Source organism: Coregonus clupeaformis, chromosome 15 (assembly GCF_020615455.1).
Source record: "Coregonus clupeaformis isolate EN_2021a chromosome 15, ASM2061545v1, whole genome shotgun sequence".
Taxonomy (NCBI): domain Eukaryota; kingdom Metazoa; phylum Chordata; class Actinopteri; order Salmoniformes; family Salmonidae; genus Coregonus; species Coregonus clupeaformis.
The window spans coordinates 14,786,667-14,806,691 of record NC_059206.1 but is presented as its reverse complement, the minus strand read 5'-3'; the positions used below and the strand labels follow the sequence as shown (position 1 = coordinate 14,806,691).

The following is a 20,025-nucleotide window of genomic DNA, read 5'->3' as shown; positions in this document are numbered from 1 at the left end:
TGTTCTACAGACAACAGCTACTCTCCACAATGTTCTGCAGACAACAGCTACTCTACACAATGTTCTGCAGACAACAGCTACTCTACACAATGTTCTACAGACAACAGCTACTCTACACAATGTTCTACAGACAACAGCTACTCTACACAATGTGAGGGGACAACAGCTACTCTCCACAATGTTCTACAGACAACAGCTACTCTCCACAATGTTCTACAGACAACAGCTACTCTCCACAATGTTCTACAGACAACAGCTACTCTCCACAATGTTCTGCAGACAACAGCTACTCTACACAATGTTCTACAGACAACAGCTACTCTACACAATGTTCTACAGACAACAGCTACTATCATTTCAATAGTTTATATTTGGTTTTAGTCATTTCAATGTCGATTAATAATTATTTTAAAAAAGGTATCATTTTTTGTTTTACTCAAACCGCCCGCGGGCCAGATGTTTGACAGCCCTGCTCTAAACACTTTTAGACGGGGGGTGCAAGAAAGACACGTGAGGGGCCCCGTCCCACATATACAAGGGTAGGGGAAACACTTAAGTCACTGCTGATGGTCTTACGTATTGACTTGGGTGATTTGAGCACTCTGAGACAGCAGTAGAGGGTCAGCAGACCCATAGAGATCAGGAGGATGATGCCCAATGTGAACCCTGCCTGCAAGGAGAAGAGACAGGTCAGTGGGAGTTACACTTTAGCCTGGTCCCAGATCTGTATAACCATGGTTACTATGACAACAACCATAGTAATTGGCAGGAGAGCACAAACAGATCTGGGATCAGGCTAATAACACTTACGAAGGAGACATTAACTAATATGTGGGCTATTACTTAGTGTTGTATGGTATAATTGCAATATGACTATCCAGTTAGGCTAGAGAAATGATTCACAATTACCTTTATCCCCCATGGTATATACTGAGTATAGATTAATTACCTGCTTTATCCCCCATGGTATATACTGAGTATAGATGAATTACCTGCTTTATCCCCCATGGTATATACTGAGTATAGATTAATTACCTGCTTTATCTCCCATGGTATATACTGAGTATAGATGAATTACCTGCTTTATCCCCCATGGTATATACAGAGTATAGATTAATTACCTGCTTTATCCCCCATGGTATATACAGAGTATAGATTAATTACCTGCTTTATCCCCCATGGTATATACTGAGTATAGATTAATTACCTACTTTATCCCCCATGGTATATACTGAGTATAGATTAATTACCTGCTTTATCCCCCATGGTATATACTGAGTATAGATGAATTACCTGCTTTATCCCCCATGGTATATACTGAGTATAGATTAATTACCTGCTTTATCTCCCATGGTATATACAGAGTATAGATGAATTACCTGCTTTATCCCCCATGGTATATACTGAGTATAGATGAATTACCTGCTTTATCCCCCATGGTATATACAGAGTATATATTAATTACCTGCTTTATCCCCCATGGTATATACAGAGTATAGATTAATTACCTGCTTTATCCCCCATGGTATATACAGAGTATAGATTAATTACCTGCTTTATCCCCCATGGTATATACAGAGTATAGATTAATTACCTGCTTTATCCCCCATGGTATACTGAGTATAGATGTCCCCATCATCGTGTTCCATATGGCAAAACTAAGAGGAGGAATTCCCAATGGTCATTTGGAGCAATCATATAATTAGAGCAGCTACAGTATATGTAAACCTATGAACTTGAAATAAAGAGGTAAGATGGTAAACCCACAGTACCCGTCAACAGTTTGGACACACCTACTCATTCAAGGCTTTTTCTTTATTTTTACTATTTTCTACATTGTAGAATAATAGTGAAGACATCAAAACTATGAAATAACACAAATGGAATCATGTAGTAACCGAAAAAGTGTTAAACAAATCAAAATATATTTTAAATATTTGAGATTCTTCAGATAGCCACCCTTTGCCTTGATGACAGCTTTGCACACTCTTGGCATTCTCTCAACCAGCTTCATGAGGTAGTCACCTGGAATGCATTTCAATTAACAGGTGTGCCTTGTTAAAAGTTTATTTGTGGAATTTCTTTCCTTCTTAATGCATTTGAGCCAATCAGTTGTGTTGTGACAAGGTAGGAGTGGTATACAGAAGATAACCCTATTTAGTAAAAGACCAAGTCCATATTATGGCAAGAACAGCTCAAATAAGCAAAGAGAAACGACAGTCCATCATTACTTTAAGACATGAAGGTCAGTCCATACAGAAACATTTCTTCAAGTGCAGTCGCAAAAACCATCAAGCGCTATGATGAAACTGGCTCTCATGAGGACCGCCACAGGAAAGGAAGACCCTTACCTTTGCTGCAGAGGATTAGCTCATTAGAGTTAACTGCACCTCAGATTGCAGCCCAAATAAATGCTTCACAGAGTTCAAGTAACAGACACATCAACATCAACTGTTCGGAGGAGACTGCGTGAATCAGGCCTTCATGGTCAAATTGCTGCAAAGAAACCACTACTAAAGGACACCAATAAGAAGAAGAGACTTGCTTGGGCCAAGAAACACGAGCAATGGACATTAGACCGGTGGAAATCTGTCCTTTGGTCTGGTGAGTCCAAATTGGAGATTTTTGGTTCCAACCACTGTGTGAGACGCAGAGTAGGTGAACGGATGATCTCTGCATGTAAGGTTCCCACCGTGAAGCATGGAGGATGTGTGATGGTGTGGGAGTGTTTTGCTGGTGACACTGTCTGATTTAATTCGAATTCAAAGCACACTTAACCAGCATGGCTACCACAGCATTCTGCAGCGATATGCCTCCCATCTGGTTTGGGCTTAGTGGGACTATCATTTGTTTTTCAACAGGACGATGACCCAACACACCTCCAGGCTGTGTAAGGGCTATTTGACCAAGGAGAGTGATGGAGTGCTGCATCAGATGACCTGGCCTCCAAAATCACCCAACCTCAACCCAATTGAGATGGTTTGGGATGAGTTGGACCGCAGAGTGAAGGAAAAGCAGCCAACAAGTGCTCAGCATATGTGGAAACTCCTTTAAGACTGTTGGAAAAGCATTTCAGGTGAAGCTGGTTGAGAGAATGCCAAGAGTGTGCAAAGCTGTCATCAAGGCAAAGGGTGGCTACTTTGAAGAATCTAAAATCTAAAATATATTTTGATTTGTTTAACACTTTTTTTGGTTACTACATGATTACATATGTGTTATTTCATAGTTTTGATGTCTTCACTATTATTTTACAATGTAGAAAATAGTAAAAATAAAGAAAAACCCTTGAATGAGTAGGTGTCCAAACTTTTGACTGGTCCTGTACATGTAAACCTATGAACTTGAAGTAAAGAGGTAAGATAATAAACCTACATGTAAACCTATGAACTTGATGTAGTGAGGTAAGATGAGTACAGTTTTTACAGGCATTTACACCATACAACTAATCTAATGGAGCAAATATCAGGGGTGATGGTTGAGCGCTTACATCGTGATGATGCTGGGGTTTTTGGACCCTCCGTCCCCTCCAGTCACTTTGAAGGCCATCCCCAGAGGACTGTACACATAGATCTCCTCTGGACAGGGGATCACGTGGTCTGGAGGGCTCTGACATGGGAAAAAAATAGTTTTCTTCCGTTTAGTGCCTAATGAACATGACCCAGGGCTGAATCTACAACCACCTCACTTGGTAGGAGCTAAGATCTAACCAAATCAATAGGACTTAAGAGGGTAATGTACACATATACGGTCCACTGACCTGTGCTTTGGCAGCCACAGCACAGTGAAGCTACATACCAAGCATTATTGATTAAAGACTTCCTAAAGGGTCTATCAGAGTACCAAACGTGTATGCACAGCAGTGTTCTAGAATATTGGACCGTTGGCTTTCATACTTTTCAAATTCTCAGCGCAGCTCAAGCTATTTCTCCAACTGTCAACACATTCAAATGAATAGAGGGCAAGTATCGGAGACGCGTTGGTTGGGAATTGTGGGGAGGTGCGCATTCGGGCTGTGCTTCCCCCGCAGATGGTGGTCTCAGAGCCGCGTAGCCGTGTCACAATGGGACGCCGGACTATCGCGTCTCAGCATCTGTGGATAATGATTTACGCTCTCTTTAGGGAATGCTGCTATCCTTATAGGTTATGGTAGTGGATGACTAACTGCTTGTCTGCAAGCGGTCCATTTGAAGCGGAAGGGTACAAAGGCGTTAGCATGCTTCAGTTCGGCTGGTGCCTAGATGAACTTGGCTAGGCCAACCGATCGAGTGTGCTTACATCCTCCCTTAAAAACACCTTCGCTTGAAAAAAAAAAGGCAATAGTACTGTTTGTCCATTTTGAGACGCCGTAGCCAGTACAAACTTCCTCAAAATATACAGAATTAAATCGACGATAACAAAAATCAGTCATTAATTTTGACGATTTTGCTGAGGAGATCTTAGTCGCACAATTTTACATCTAACTAAGATGTTTGGTGCAGTATTTCTCAATGAAATAATTTGCATGAAAACGAGTCGTCTCTCGTTGAATGACAACAAATACTTTATTGAAGAATCCCTACTGTTGACCAATCACCGACGAAGGGGCGTAGACTTCGGCTTGAGTCGAGAGAAACAACACCCGAAAGAACCTTTACTGAAGTCCAAAACAAACAAAAACATCACAAAAATGGCATCATAATACATGCACAAACTCTTCCGAACTGTTTCGGCTGGGAAGCATGCGGACGCCTTAAGGTTACTGACACTGCCAATTGTTGTTCAGAGACAAAACAGCTTTCATTAGCCAGAGTGGCGGGACTGTGTAATATGCCATACTAAAACCATTATCACCAGATCACTGCAGGAAAAATGAAGCCATTGACGATTGCTTATCTACTCTCCCAACGCTTGTCCTCTCAATTGACACGCAATTGTCAACACTGTACAAGTGGCATGAAAACAGGTTCCTGTGTGCAAGCTACCAGCTTTACGTGTATGGGCTGATGGATCGGTTGTTGATGAATACTATTTATCCCACTTCATATACAGCAAGCCTGATCAATAGGAGTACTACTACTACTACTACTACTACTACTACTACTACTAATAATAATAATAATAATAATATGTATCTACTGGTCTTAAAACAGGTGTGTGTGTGTGTGTGTGTGTGTGTGTGTGTGTGTGTGTGTGTGTGTGTGTGGCCTACCAGCAGCCTGTCGGAGGAGGCAGTGAGCCGGCTGTAGTAATGCACTCTGCTGCTGAGGACAGAGGCCTCTGCTGACACCCTCTCAGAGGGGTCATCCTCCACTATATTCCGATGCTCCACGTGGAAAGGCCTGAAGACAACACAGACAGATTAGCCTAAATGACTGTTAATGGTATACTGTAAATGATCCACCTTCTTTGGTTACATGGACCCAGTTTGAATACTTAAAAAAAGATGCCTTTTCTTGAGAAACCCACTGACCTAACATGGGAATATTGGTAAAAGCAAGGGAGTGAAAACCATGTCTATACCGATCCACACACACTTACAGATCAGTGATTATCTCAAATAAGGGAGCAGGGAAGGATCCATTTGAAAGGTATTGGATGGGACCCGGGCCATGCAGTACGAGACCATACTGGGACAGAACTGATTAAATGAGCAAGAAGATTGGTTCTGAAAATCTTCGAAAATAATTACACAACCTTTCCTAAAGCATTGGTCATGATTTTGCCTTGGAATTTCCTTTTCCTCTAATATATGTTGTGTGAATATATGGTATGACCGTCTCTACATAATGAGAGAGAAGAGACTGGTACACATTACACAGCAGTGGTGAAAACACTTGTGCACTTTGTCATCCCACAAAACAGATTCTACTGACATCAGAATTGCATTGTCCAAAGCAGTTATGCTTGATTGTTAAATTGCTCATAAAAGACTTGACAAAAGGTGAAACATTGACCTCTCCAGTCCTACATAACTTCTTATTGTTGTTGCACTGTCGAGGAGGAACCTGCCAGTAAGCATTTAATTGGACAGCATATCCCATACACATGGTGTAGTTAGTGCTGCAGTGTGAAAGACAATGTCTCCGGGTTAGGTGTCCAACAGTGTATTTCTAAGAACATCCAAAATGCCTTCTTGCTTTTAACATTAAACTCGAGCTAAACATAGGCTACCACTAATTTCCAGCCACTGAAACGGAACAGGGTGTGTGGCACTATTCGGGAAGGGTTCTCAAATCAAATCCAATTTAAATTTGTCACATGCTTCGTAAACAGGTGTAAACCAACAGTGAAATGCTTACTGACGGGCCCTTCCCCACAATGCAGAGAGAAAGACAATAGAGAAATAATAGAAAAGTAAAACGTCATAATAAAAGTAATAATAAATACACAATGAGTAACGATAACTTGGCTATATACACGGGGTACCAGTACTGAGTCGATGTGCAGGGGTACGAGGTAACTGAAGTTGATATGTACATATAGGTAGGGATAAAGTCACTTGGCAACAGGGTAGATAGTACACCGTAACAGCAGCTTATGTGATGAGTCAAAAGAGTTAGTGCAAAAAGCGTCAATGCAGATAGTTAAATAGTTAACCAATAACTACCCGGACTAACTATTTAGTAGTCTTATGGCTTGGGGGTAGAAGCTGTTCAGGGTCCTGTTGGTTCCAGACTTGGTGCATCGGTACCGCTTGCCGTGCGGTAGCAGAGAGAACAGGCTATGACTTGGGTGGCTGGAGTCTGTGTGTGTGTGTGTGTGTGTGTGTGTGTTTCTGTGTCTGTACGTGTGGGAGGGGTTGTTCTGGGATAAGTGTGCAGCAAAGCAAAGCTGCATCTTTCTAATAAATCGAGCTAGCAACTCCTTAGTATTTGTGAAATACCAAAGTGGATTAATCCAATGGGTGCCTGGGTGGCGATTCATCCACTGGACGCCTGGGTTGTGATGCGGCCTGAAAGAATCCCTGGGTGAAGTGAGAGCACGCTCTAGACTTCAAACACTGACAGATCATTACTTTTCTGAGGAAGCACAGTACGGGGTGACTGTCTTCCTCTTTTCACAAAATTGTGTCAACCCAAACCGTGCTGGCTCTGATACTATGGTCGATGGTAACCAGACCAGCTCGGTACAGCGTGGTTTGGCTAGGCTCGGTTCGGTTCAGCTCAGTATTGTGAAAAGCTTTTCTGTTACACCAGGAACTAACCTGGTTAAATAAAGGTAAGGGCTTCTCCTGGCTAGTAAACAACTCACTAGCATGCTGCGGGTAGCTGGGCTAATGTGCACAGTAGATTCACATGAAGTCATAACTTCCAGAGTGGATCTATATGGCTTTAGAAAAACATTTTTGCCACTGTGTCATGTGAAAGCAATGCTAGTTCCAATTGTGTGGCACATGAGCGGTCAGTGATTAACTTGAATGGGCCAAATACCTTTTTCTGTCGGGTTAGAGAGCTCACTTGAATTTACAGCTGGAAGCTTGAAAATACTGAGTCAAACCATTTGTGAGGTAAGATTAGGATAACAAATGCTAAAAAACAGACAATAAAATACTAGTATTATTATAATCTTATCATACAACGTTCATACAAAAAGCTGTGTAGGCTTATTCTGTCAGATCTTCCACTGTGAGGTACTCCAGCGCACCCAGTACAAATGAGACCATGAAATAACCTACCTCCTTCGGTCCAGTGAATCCGTGGAGCCTCTGTCGGTGTAGCTCTCTCTACGCACTGAGTCCAGTAGTGGTTTACTGTCCTCCTCCATGATGCTTTGTGCTTTAGATCAGTGCCTTACAGTCTTCACCTGAGTGGAGAACAACAAATATTCATCATCAACCATTTTATATATATATTTTTTTTTATGTTAATACTTACATCCACCAACTTATCCCAACTGTAAGAACTAGATCCATCCTTAAAAAGCTTTTGTGGTTACACAGCTTGGTTTCTTGTTGCTTCACAAAACAGTTTCATTGATAAAACATGACTCCTAATATGCCCTCTTCAGGAATATCGATTACTGAGCTGCTTGCTACTGTATGACTCATTAGGGGTCAGAGGTGAGAACTCGCATGCCACAGCCATATGCTTCCTAACCTTGAGTGAGGACAATCCAACAACAGCAATGCATGCCGCTCTCTATTTTGATCTTGTGGCGAACAATTGAATACCATGAAACCTCTGCCACCCTGAAGTGGACACATTTTTCCACTGGCCCATGGACAACTCCAACTAGCGATGATCATTAGATAGGCCAATCATTGATTACCTCCATTGTTAACTAAAATGGTGGACAAAGCCTTATGATGTCATGTAAGAGGAGTACTTTTGTGTCCAATGGTACTGTAGCAAATCTGTATCAGCTACATTAAATCACATTGATTGGCCATTGTGTTGGGACAAATGTAATCCACTTACAACAAGTAGGCCCGCTGTAGCATTTCTCCAATAAAAAAGAATGAACATTTTAGATAGCATTACAGTAGCCTAGCCTAATTCAATCGGTTAAGTATCATCAAGAACAAAAAAATATACCTATCAACAACAATGACCTGCTAATGAAATTAGGATATGTGGGACAAAATACCAACCAAATCAATTAACATATCTACAGAGAGATCTGCACATGTAGCCCAAAGAGAGTATTCTCAAGGAAAAGCTTTGTTGCTAACCAATTGTGAGTGCCTTAAAATAGGCCAAGCTTATTTCTGAAGAATTTGTAAAAGGCTAATATGTCATTTACCGTTACAGGTTACTATTACATGGAAGATAAGGTCATAGGTACCCCAGTTAAACATAATTCAATGGGAAAATAGCTGTTGTTATGAAACGTCTTGAGAGTGTGTATGTACAACTATGTAGACAGTAGCCTAACTTACAGAACATATGCCACTTCCAGGAAGTGTTAGTTCACAGCTCTGTATTACGTTCCTAGCGAGGGAGACACACATACTCGAGGCTAGGCAGTGACACACATAAGGAAGCCAAAATGCCATTGCATCTTATAACAGAGCAATCTTATCTTGTCAACAGTGTCAGATAAACTATCTAAATTGTCCTATGCCCTAAAGGTTGTTCTAACAACAACAAGAAATTAAATAACATGACCTACAAAGCAGCTCAACAGTGTTTCCCCTATATTCATTTAGCAATGGTGGCCCACATATTATATATATATTTCTGCCGAGACTCACTTTTAAATGGATAGTTGTTGGCTCAATGACTAGAAGGAACAGCTAGCATTTTATTGTGCTAACGCTAGTAGCAATGCACCCCCGATACCCTTGCCACCACTGCTCAATATTATTAAAGTGCAGTATTGGGTATTGTATTTTAAAAGTACTGTAGAATTAAATGTATGATCTAGTTAGTGTCACTGTAACGGTATTCCTTTATAAGGGCTAAGTAGGCCTACTGATAAATGCTCATCTTTTCAGTCATCCGTAAAGAAAGGGAGTAACGTTACAGCCAACAGAATCTCTGATTAGACTCCATACTGTCTTGAAGATTCTATTCTATGATGTTTAACTTTAGTCAACATTGGACTTTGGGAAACGTTAGTACCCTCCTGAAATTAGCTTGGCTATATTTCACAGGCTTGAAAATTAGCTAGCTATAGCTAGCTACAACTTGGCAGGTTAAAGGTTACATGGTTTTGTATGTAGGTTCATGCCTTCGTCCAATGACTCTTATGTGTAATGTAATGGAACTGAGAGTCATGATCACGGGCTACTGCACAGGGGCGCTTTGTTAAGAGGCCAGACGCTCAGTCTGAACATTAACAACCCTCGCATGTGGAACGTTTTTGGAAACATAAGGAACGTACTGTATTATTTCATATCAGCAAGAAATAATTTTCAAAAAACAAAAAGGTTAAATTACTACACACCTTTATAGGGTTATTGTTCCCACATGGCCATATTTTGTTCACGGAAAACAGATGGAAGAAAGAGTGGACTACCTGCGCCAATTAGCTATCTGCTTCTCCGAACACCTGTGTGTAAACGGAAGATGCAAGCCACAAACGTGTTGTCACTGAAAAATACTGTTGGCTACAACTGTAAAAACAGTGTACAGTAAGTGTGTATTTTGCATTTGTGATATGAAAGTAGAGGGCTTTGTTTCTAGAACCTTGTACCGCAATTGAGAATCGATTCTCATTTAGATGGAGTATTTATCTGTTTTGGCTTCCAGAGCCAATTCGCCTCTAAACAGAACATGTAATGTGAGGCAGTAAATTTGTTTTCAGTTTGGATATTGGTTTGATATTCAGAGTTTGCTCGTCAATACCTCTTAGACGGAAGGTCCTAGGATGAGTATGGTGATATATCTAGAATCAGATGACAATAGAGAGCAAGGTACAGCCTTTATGTTCTCCGTTCTGTTTTCAAAAAGTGACTATACATTGGTTTCAATGGGGGAAATACTATGCACTCACGGCTAAGGGTCCGTCTTAAAAGTGCAATCAGCCGAACCTGATGTTTACAGAAAAACGTTATTTCTCTCTATTAAATGATCTACAGATCTTAAACCAATGTTGTTTTCTCTCCACAACAATTACATTTAAACATTTGATTGTTCTTTTATGGATTGTATGTAAAAATACGAGCTCAAATAACAACCTACTGTAGCCTACTAACATGAACTAGAGAGCTAAAATCACCTGTAGGAAAGTGACTGATGTCCCTAATCCATGATACACCCATTAGAATGTCATCTGATAAATAATTACCATTTTTAATGGCTCCCGATCCACGTGCTAGAGATCTAATCTAGTGTGATGTGTACCTTGACCTCTATTATTAAAGCACATTTATTTTCAAAATTAATCCCTTTTGATTTTCTACAAATATTTATCCTATTACAGCTGTGGCTATTAATTCGCATACAGATCACATTTTCAATAGCTTCCAGTCCAAATGACATATACATCTAAAACCACTCGATGATAGATCACTGACCTCCCGCCTCCATAGTACACCTGTGTAGTGTTTCCTGTGATAGATCAAATGTTCAATAGTTCACTGTCCATATGAGCTAAATATCTCTAAAGACAAGTGTGGTGGGTTCCTTGACCTCTTATCAAAAAGGTACACCTTACATTTTTTCAAAATTCTTCACATATTACCGATGTGGTTATTAATTTACGTACAGATGTAATTTTCAATAGCTTCAATATCTAAAACCACTTGATCTTAGGTCACTGACCTCCCTCCTTCATAGTACACCCATTAGAATTGCTATTTTTAATTTCACAGATTTTCTATGAATATTTCCAGTTATTTATATTTCCCCCCCAATTACGTCACTGTCCATATGAGGTACAGATCTACAGACAAGTGTGGTGGGTTCCTTTACCTCTCCTATGAAAAGGTACACCTTGAATTCTTTGCAAATTCCTCCCCTTTGACATTCTAGAATTATTTATGTTATTAATGCTTTGGATACTAATTCACGTACAGATCTCTATTCTGCCACTAGGAGACCACAGTACCTCTCACCCTGTGGACCTACTTGTATTGACAGGCACAACTCTCATTGAGACCGCCAGCTGAATGCTTTCCTGCTATGACCTATATATTTGTCGATTCCGTCTGTTGTTTTTAATGAAGGCCGTTGATGAAGCCCGAAACGTCAATCTTTTATTAGTTTAAAATTAAATAAATATTTGAATAGTGAGCAAGCATTGTGTCTTTTCAATAATGAGCTACAGACAAGTGCTGTGTGTTCAGTGACCTATCATGTCCATAGTACACCAATCATTTTTTCAACATTTTCTACAAATATTATTCCTATTACACACGTGGTTATTAATTCATTTACAGATTACATTTGTAAACGCTTCAATAGAGATCTAAAACCAAATCGAGTAATGTCAGCCCCCTGTTAAACTTTTACAAAAATGTATTGCCTACATAGCTTTTATAAGCCCAAAGGCTTGCACGGCCTAACATTTCTTCAGAGTTATGGTTATTTTTCTACATTCAACATCGTGTAAAATACCTGAAGGATGAAAAGTTACTGGATTGGAGTTTGTCTCTGTGCCAATGAAAGACATGTCTACAGTGCTTTGCAAAAGTATTCATCCCCCTTGGCGTTTTTCCTATTTTGTTGCATTACAACCTGTAATTTAAATAGATTTTTATTTGGATTTCATGTAATGGACGTACACAAAATAGTCCAAATTGATGAAGTGAAATGAAAAAAATTACTTGTTTCAAAAAATTCTACAAAATAAATAACGCAAAAGTGGTGCATGCATATGTATTCACCCCCTTTATTATGAAGCCCCTAAATAAGATCTGGTGCAACCAATTACCTTCAGACACCATGACGACCAAATGGAAAGAATATGGCACCACAACAAACCTGCCAAGAGAGGGCCGCCCACCAAAACCCACGGACCAGGCAAGAATTGCATTAATCAGAAGCAACAAGAGAAAAAAGATAACCCCTGAAGGAGCTGCAAAGCTCCACAGCAAAGATTGGAGTATCTGTCCATAGGACCACTTTAAGCCGTACACTCCACAGTGCTGGGCTTCACGGAAGAGTGGCCAGAAAAAAGCCATTGCTTAAAGAAAGAAATAAGCAAACACGTTTGGCGTTCGCCAAAAGGCATGTGGGAGACTCCCCAAACATATGGAAGCAGGTACTCTGGTCAGATGAGACTAAAATTGAAAACGCTATGTTTGGCGCGAACCAAACACCTCTCATCACCCCGAGAACACCATCCCCACAGTGAAGCATGGTGGTGGCAGCATCATGCTGTGGGGATGTTTTTCCCATCGGCAGGGACTGGGAAACTGGTCAGAATTAAAGGAATGATGGATGGCGCTAAATACAGGGAAATTCTTGAGGGAAACCTGTTTCAGTCTTCCAGAGATATGAGACTGGGATGGAGGTTCATCTTCCAGCAGGACAATGACCCTAAGCATACTGCTAAAGCAACACTTGAGTGGTTTAAGGGGAAACATTTAAATGGCTTGGAATGGTCTAGTCAAAGCCCAGACCTAAATCCAATTGAGAATCTGTGGTATGACTTAAAGATTGCTGTACACCAGCGGAACCCATCCAACTTGAAGGAGCTGGAGCAGTTTTGCCTTGAAGAATGGGCAAACCTCCCAGTGGCTAGATGTGCCAAGCTTACCCCAAGAGACTTGCAGCTGTAATTGCTTTTTTCCACATTTTGTTACGTTACAGCTTTATTCTAAAACTGATTAAATAAATAAAAAATCCTCATCGATCTACACACAATACCCCATAATGACAAAGCGAAAACAGGTTTAGACATTTTTGCACATTTATAAAAAATAAAACACAGAAAGTATTCAGACCCTTTGCTATGAGACTCGAAATTGAGCTGAGGTGCATCCTGTTTCCATTGATCATCCTTGAGATGTTTCTACAACTTGATTGGAGTCCACCTGTGGTAAATGCAATTGATTGGACATTATTTGAAAAAGCACACTTGTCTATATAAGGTCCCACAGTTGACAGTGCAAAAACCAAGCCATGAGGTAAAAGGAATTGTCCGTAGAGCTCCGAGACAGGATTGCGTCTAGGTACAGATCTGGGGAAGGGTACCAAAACATGTCTGCAGCATTGCAGGACCTCAAGAACACAGTGGCCTCAATCATTCTTAAATGGAAGAAGTTTGGAACTACATAGACACTTCCTAGAGCTGGCTGCCCGGCCAAACTGAGCAATCGGGGGAGAAGGGCCTTGGTTAGAGAAGTGACCAAGAACCCAATGGTCAGTCTGACAGAGCTCCAGAGTTCCTCTGTGGAGATGGGAAAACCTTCCAGAAGGACAACCATCTCTGCAGCACTCCACCAATCAGGCCTTTATGGTAGAGTGGCCAGACGGAAACCACTCAGTAAAAGGCACATGACAGCCCGCTTGGAGTTTGCCAAAAGGCACCTAAAGGACTCTCAGACCATGAGAAACAAGATTCTCTGGTCTGATTAAACAAAAATGGAACTCTTTGGCCTTAATGCCAAGCGTCACCTCTGGAGGAAACCTGGCACCGGCAGCATCATGCTGTGGGATGTTTTTCAGCGGCAGGGACTGGGAGACTAGTCAGGATCGAGGGAAAGATGAACGGAGCAAAGTACAGAGAGATCCTTGATGAAAACCTGCTCCAGAGTGCTCAGGACCTCAGACTGGGGCGAAGGTTCACCTTCCAACAGGACAACGACCCTAAGCACACAGCCAAGACAACGCAGGAGTGGCTTTGGGACAAATCTCTATGTCCTTGAGTGGCCCAGCCAGAGCCTGGACTTGAGCCCGATCGAACATGTCTGGAGAGACCTGAAAATAGCTGTGCAGGGACGCTCCCCATCCAACCTGACAGACCTTGAGAGGATCTGCTGAGAAGAATGGGAGAAACTCGCCAAATACAGGTGTGCCAAGCTTGTAGCGTCATACCCAAGAAGACTCGAGGCTGTAATCGCTGCCAAAGGTGCTTCAACAAAGTACTGAATAAAGGGTCTGAATACTTACGCAAATGTGATATTACAGCTTTTTATTTTTAATACATTTGCAAAAATTTATAAAAACCTGTTTTTGCTTTGTCATTATGGGGTATTGTTTGTAGATTGATGAGGGGAAAAAACTATTTAATCAATTTTAGAATAAGGCTGTAACATAAAAAAATTTGGAAAAAGTCAAGTGGTCTGAATATTTTCCGAATGCACTGTAGATGTGCAAGAACTGGTCCGGCACAGGACCATAGTCCCGGAATGTTCTTTAGGGCATGTGATGCAATGCAGTGTCTTAGATAATCAGGAGTCCGGAGCAGTAGGCCTACTTGCAGTTCAAATAGCCTAATATTTATCCCCTATATTGTTAAACAATTCACCATTTTCAGGGGGGGAAAGGAATGTGAACACTAAGCAAATATTAGTGGCATTATATCGTCCTGCAGAGGCGTGTGCTGAACTCGCAGTCAGTGCTTTTCTCCCGCTCTGGCTAGCGGTAGCTCTCCGCGGTCCTGAAATCAAATATTCGGTGCACTATTGAATAGGCCCAAGCTTCTTACAGTTAGGCTACAATACAGAGCTCACTTAGTTTGCCAAATCAACGTAGGCAAATCAAAGGAATGATCGATAAGGCTGTGCTAGTTAAAACATTCTTCGTCACTATAATTTAACAAATTCTAACACTCAATAATCGTCAGCTTATCCAAACAGTTTAGGCTTGCCTAAAGTCGCAGTCGTCAGTGTTGTTCTTGTTAGATTTTTAGAATGCATTCGGGGCGTTTGTGGGTGTCTTCCATTTTCTTTCCAATCAGTTGCTATAATCGTGTGTATCGGGTGTTTAGTCTGCGTGGTGATCAATTACTTTGTTAATTCAAGGTTGGTCACAGATTTTATCATAGGCCCATCATTAACTTCGAACTAGTTAACAAGAAGTTTGGAATGGATATAATAGCCTATAGGCTACTTGTCGATACTAGAGTCAGACACGTCATGTAAAATCAGTTAAATTAAACATTTCAATTTTAATGGGTGTACTATGGAGGAGGGAGGTCAGTGACCTAATATGTGACCGACCGGCTCGATTCGGTCCTATGTAGCAAAATTTGAAATTGTGTTTTTTACATTGGATAAAAGTAGAAACTCAGCTAGAAAATGATATACACTGCAGTTGAGGAGCAATGGGAATGTAATTCTGCTTTGAAAGTTAATAAACTTAAATCCCCACTTTTGATAAAATGAACCTTGAATGTTTTGGTACACCTACTGGAGAGCTCTTCTTTATCTACACCCATTCAGCATCGTTCACAACCTCTTAAGCCTTAGCCCCACCCATCTCTTCAAGGATTCACATGTGAGGCCATGTGCTAAACAGAGTGAGTAAGGTAGGGTAGTAAACAACCAAAGATTCCAAGACTAAAAGTGGTGAAAGTAGTAGCAAAAATACACTTTCTTTTACTTGGCCTATATCCTAATCTGACTTTGGTGCAGGTCATGTTGTTCTTCACATTACCGTCTCTGGTAAACACACACTATATCAAATAAAATCAATGTTTATTTGTCACATGCACAGGATACAGAAGATGTAAACGGTACAGTGAAATGGTTACTTGCATATTTGCATAGTAGCAATATCAAAAATAGAAAGTGTCCAGATAAATATATTATTAAATATTTTATAATTATTAGATGATTCTTACCCAGACACACTTGTCTAAATTGATGGGTAATGTGAAAGAAATGCTATAACCAACCCCCCAGCCACATCTAGCTAAGTGGATGGGTCACTATTGTCTAGACATGTACACATGTTCCGTAATCACCCCCAGACACACCTAGCTAACTTGATGGGTCATGTAATCATCTGGCGAAGTAGAGTATTTTGTTTAGACATGTAGCTAGCTCGCTAGCTAGATAAACAATTACAATTTACTTAATGGTGGTTTCAAGACAACTGGGACAATACGAGGTCCAATCATGACGTCAGTGATCTTCAGGTCGGAAAGTCGGGGCTCTTGAAAGAGGCCCGTGTTCCCGAGTTGGAATTCCAAGTTAGATGACCGTTCAAAACTATTTTTCCAAGTCTAAACTCGTTTTTTTCAGAGTTCCCAGTTGTCTTGAACGCAGCAATAATCCCAACCCATACTAATTGTCATAGCTAGCCACCATGCATGAATCTGCAGGTAGCTAAAGCTAACCAACTAGGTTCAATGTTAGCTAGCTAGCTAACATCAGGCTATACGTTTGCAGTTCTTCATATCTTTAAAAAAAGCGGTGTTAGACAGAAGCATGTTATAGACAGAAGCATGCTACATGGCAGACCAATTCAAACTCATCTCTCGGCATGTCCAGCCCATCCATTATCTCAGCCAATCATGGCTAGCGGGAAGGTTCCTGTCTTTTTCCGTGACTAAACCAACTAGGCTCATAATTTAGCACTTTTATTCGTATTTACAGATGGCATACACATTTGTTATTAAGGCACATAAAAGTTCACATGTTCCAGAAGGCATTTCTGACCAAAAAATAATTTTGATTTAATAGAAATAATGTTAACGTTCAAATGCCTCTCTTGTGAAGTAGTGGCGTGCGACATACGCCTAGTTTCCTGAAACTAGTCACATATCAAGTGGTTTTGGATGTACATGTAATTTGGACTGGAAGCTATTGAAAATGTTATCTGTATGTGAATTAACAACCACAGATGTAATAGGTGAAATATTTGTAGAAAATCAAAGGTGAGGAATTGTTTTATGAATAAAAGGTGTCCCTCTGACAAGAGAGGTCAATGAACCCAACGCAGTTGTTTGTAGATCTGTAACTCATATGGAAAGTGAGCTATTGAAAATTAGACCTATCACAGGAAATATTAATCGAAAATCAGTTAAATAAAACAATAGCAACTCTAATGGGTGTAGCCTACTATGGACGAGGGAGGTTAGAGACCTAATATCAAGTGGTTTTAGATGTATATGTCATGTGTATTGGAAGCTATTGAAAATCTGTACGTGAATTAATATCTAAAGCTGTAATAGGAAAAGCATTTGTAGAGAATCAATGGGGAGAAATTAAAAATAAAATTAAAGGCATAGCTTTGATAAGAGGTGAAGGAACCCACCGCCTTTGTCTGTAGATCTGTAGCTCATATGAATAGGAAGGGTATTGAAAGTTAGACCTATCACAAGAAATATGCCTATAAAAATCAGGGAAGTGGTGAACTGGAATTCTAATGAATGTTGCAGGGATGAGGAGGGGTCAGTGACTTCACACTATGTGGTTTTACATCTTCATTTCACCTAGATAGGAAGCTTTTGAAAAGTATTCTTAGAAATGGGTCAAATATAGCACAGTAGTTAGAGGTAACTAATAAAAATGTTGGGCCATTTAGCAATGGGAGGCCCTATGCAGTGTTTAATCTTCATATAGGGCTAACCCTCCTGGATGGGAATGCAAAAACATATATTTGCAATCACCGGTATTGTGCTTTTACGACGGTTCCTAAAACACCTGAGCGCCAGAAAACAGCATATTGCCTCCTTTTCCGCTCTGTTAAGGGAAGTGTTCGACTATCGGTAAAAACAAATGGTGTACCTTGCTCTTTACAGTCATCTGATACTAGAAATATCAGTCGCATCATCCTAAAACCTTCCATCGGAGAGCTATTGAGCTCCTTTAGTGGGCAAGGTTTCATGATGAGAAACAGCTACTCTAGCTAGCTATGTTATCAAAAAAGTTAATTGATTTAACATACACCGCATACTTACTCAATAGCCATCTAGCCAAGAATATCGTTGACAACCTATGACATACCTAGATAATGAAAACAAATTAACGTTACCTAGCTAGCTTAGTTAGCTACAGTAGCCCGCTAGTATAGCGAGCCAGGCGGCTGGCAAGTCGAACACAAAACATAATTTTGCTAATTAAACCTTCTTACCTCGAGGTTGTGTTTTAGTCCAGCTTAGCAAACGTAGCTACTACACATTATAGAAATGTCTGATACTCACCTCCGGAGGCTGCCCCTGTCACGAAGACTGCTTGTCTGAAAAACAGCTTACAGTTTGAAAAAGAAAACAACACGAACGTGTCATGAAAAGCACATTCTTCTTCTTCTTCTTCTTCTTCTATAATATTTTGGCGGTCCGCAAACAAATGTTAGGTGCATGCCGCCACCTACTGTACAATCCATTATTCATGGTGATAGATCATTCAAAATTGTGAAAAAGGAAAATTACCCTGCCAACTATTAACCCTAATTTTAAAAAACACCAGAGGTGGGACAAAGTCATTGTTATGCAAGTCACAAGTAAGTCTCAAGTCTTTGCCCTCGAGTCCCGAGTCAAGTCGAGTCAAAGATGAGGCAAGTCCCAAGTCGAGTCAAAAGTCAAAGCCATCAAGTCTCAAGTCGAGTCCAAAGTCCTACATTTTAGTTTCGAGTCATTTCAAGTCCTCTTAGCAAGCCTTTGCAAGTCATTACAAGTCCTCGTAGCAAGTCTTCTCGAGTCATAAGGCGCAAGTCCAAGTCAAGTCACGAGTCATTGATGTTAAAGTCCAAGTCGAGTTGCAAGTCTTTGTACATTTTGTCGAGTCGAGTCTGAAGTCATCAAATTCATGACTCGAGTCTGACTCGAGTCCAAGTCACATGACTCGAGTCCACACCTCTGAAAAACACCACCCCATACCACTATTTAACCCTATCTAATCCTACATTAGGTCGACGGCCTGGGATGACAGAACACTACCACTCAACACCCCCTGCAACCAGTGGTGGTCGGTGCCGTTTAAGATGAGGGAGGACCAGTGCTTGACTTGGGCAGGAGCTCACCGGAGCTGAGTACCGGCACCTCAGTGTCCACTGCCTGAGCTCCAGTTCCTCTTATAGAATATTAGCTTAACAGTATTGTGGAGCTCCTGCAACTAAATGTAAACCGTACCGGCACCCAAAATGAGTACCGGCACCTATTTCAGTCCAAGTCAAGCACTGAGGAGGACGATAATTTTTTTTAATGAGCATGGCCTTATTTCTATTACAGCATATTGGATGACTGTCATTCATATTCCATTCACCCAGCTCAATGTAACATCGATAAGTTTAGGCTACTACACGATACTCACATTTTTCCTATACCCATCATGAGGTTGCTACAAACTAGCCTATGAATGAAAGTTTACAACGTAGGTGCACAGGTCGAGAGAAGATTTATTTTTTTTTTTTTTTTTTTTTTTCAGAAACATTTTGAGTAATCAAGGTGACAGACAGTGACACATTCAATATCGCCTTGCACACTCTTGCCTGCATCTAGCTGATCCTGAAGAAGGCACAGTGATGCCGAAACGTTGGGGGTTTCTTACCAAATAAATTACTGGGAGTTTATACATAGAATGTGCGACTCTCTTTATTTGTTTTTATAGCTTACAGTTTATTCACCGTTAGTCAGCCCCTCTACACTAAATAATGTTATCTGGGTGTGCGCCAGCTCATGCTTTTTATTAGACTGTAATCATTAGTCCAACAGTTGCAAATTAGTTTCTATTGGACAAATTCCGGTATATTTATCCCTGTTTCGTTC

General features: G+C 40.6%; 1 protein-coding gene across 1 annotated transcript in view; it reads right to left on the bottom strand.

Annotated features, from left to right (window-relative positions):
* Nucleotides 1-18,550, bottom strand: part of slc38a9 (solute carrier family 38 member 9) — a 55,363-nt gene extending 36,813 nt beyond the window's left edge. The window contains exons 1-6 of the mRNA XM_041897435.2: nt 18,463-18,550; nt 7,655-7,782; nt 5,189-5,318; nt 3,488-3,606; nt 1,595-1,658; nt 577-670 (exon numbers count right to left, since the gene is read on the bottom strand). Of these exons, the coding sequence (XP_041753369.1) occupies nt 577-670; nt 1,595-1,658; nt 3,488-3,606; nt 5,189-5,318; nt 7,655-7,743 (496 nt within the window). The 5' untranslated portion in view covers nt 7,744-7,782; nt 18,463-18,550. The remainder of the gene's footprint in view (nt 1-576; nt 671-1,594; nt 1,659-3,487; nt 3,607-5,188; nt 5,319-7,654; nt 7,783-18,462) is intronic.
* Nucleotides 18,551-20,025: the final 1,475 nt, after the last annotated feature.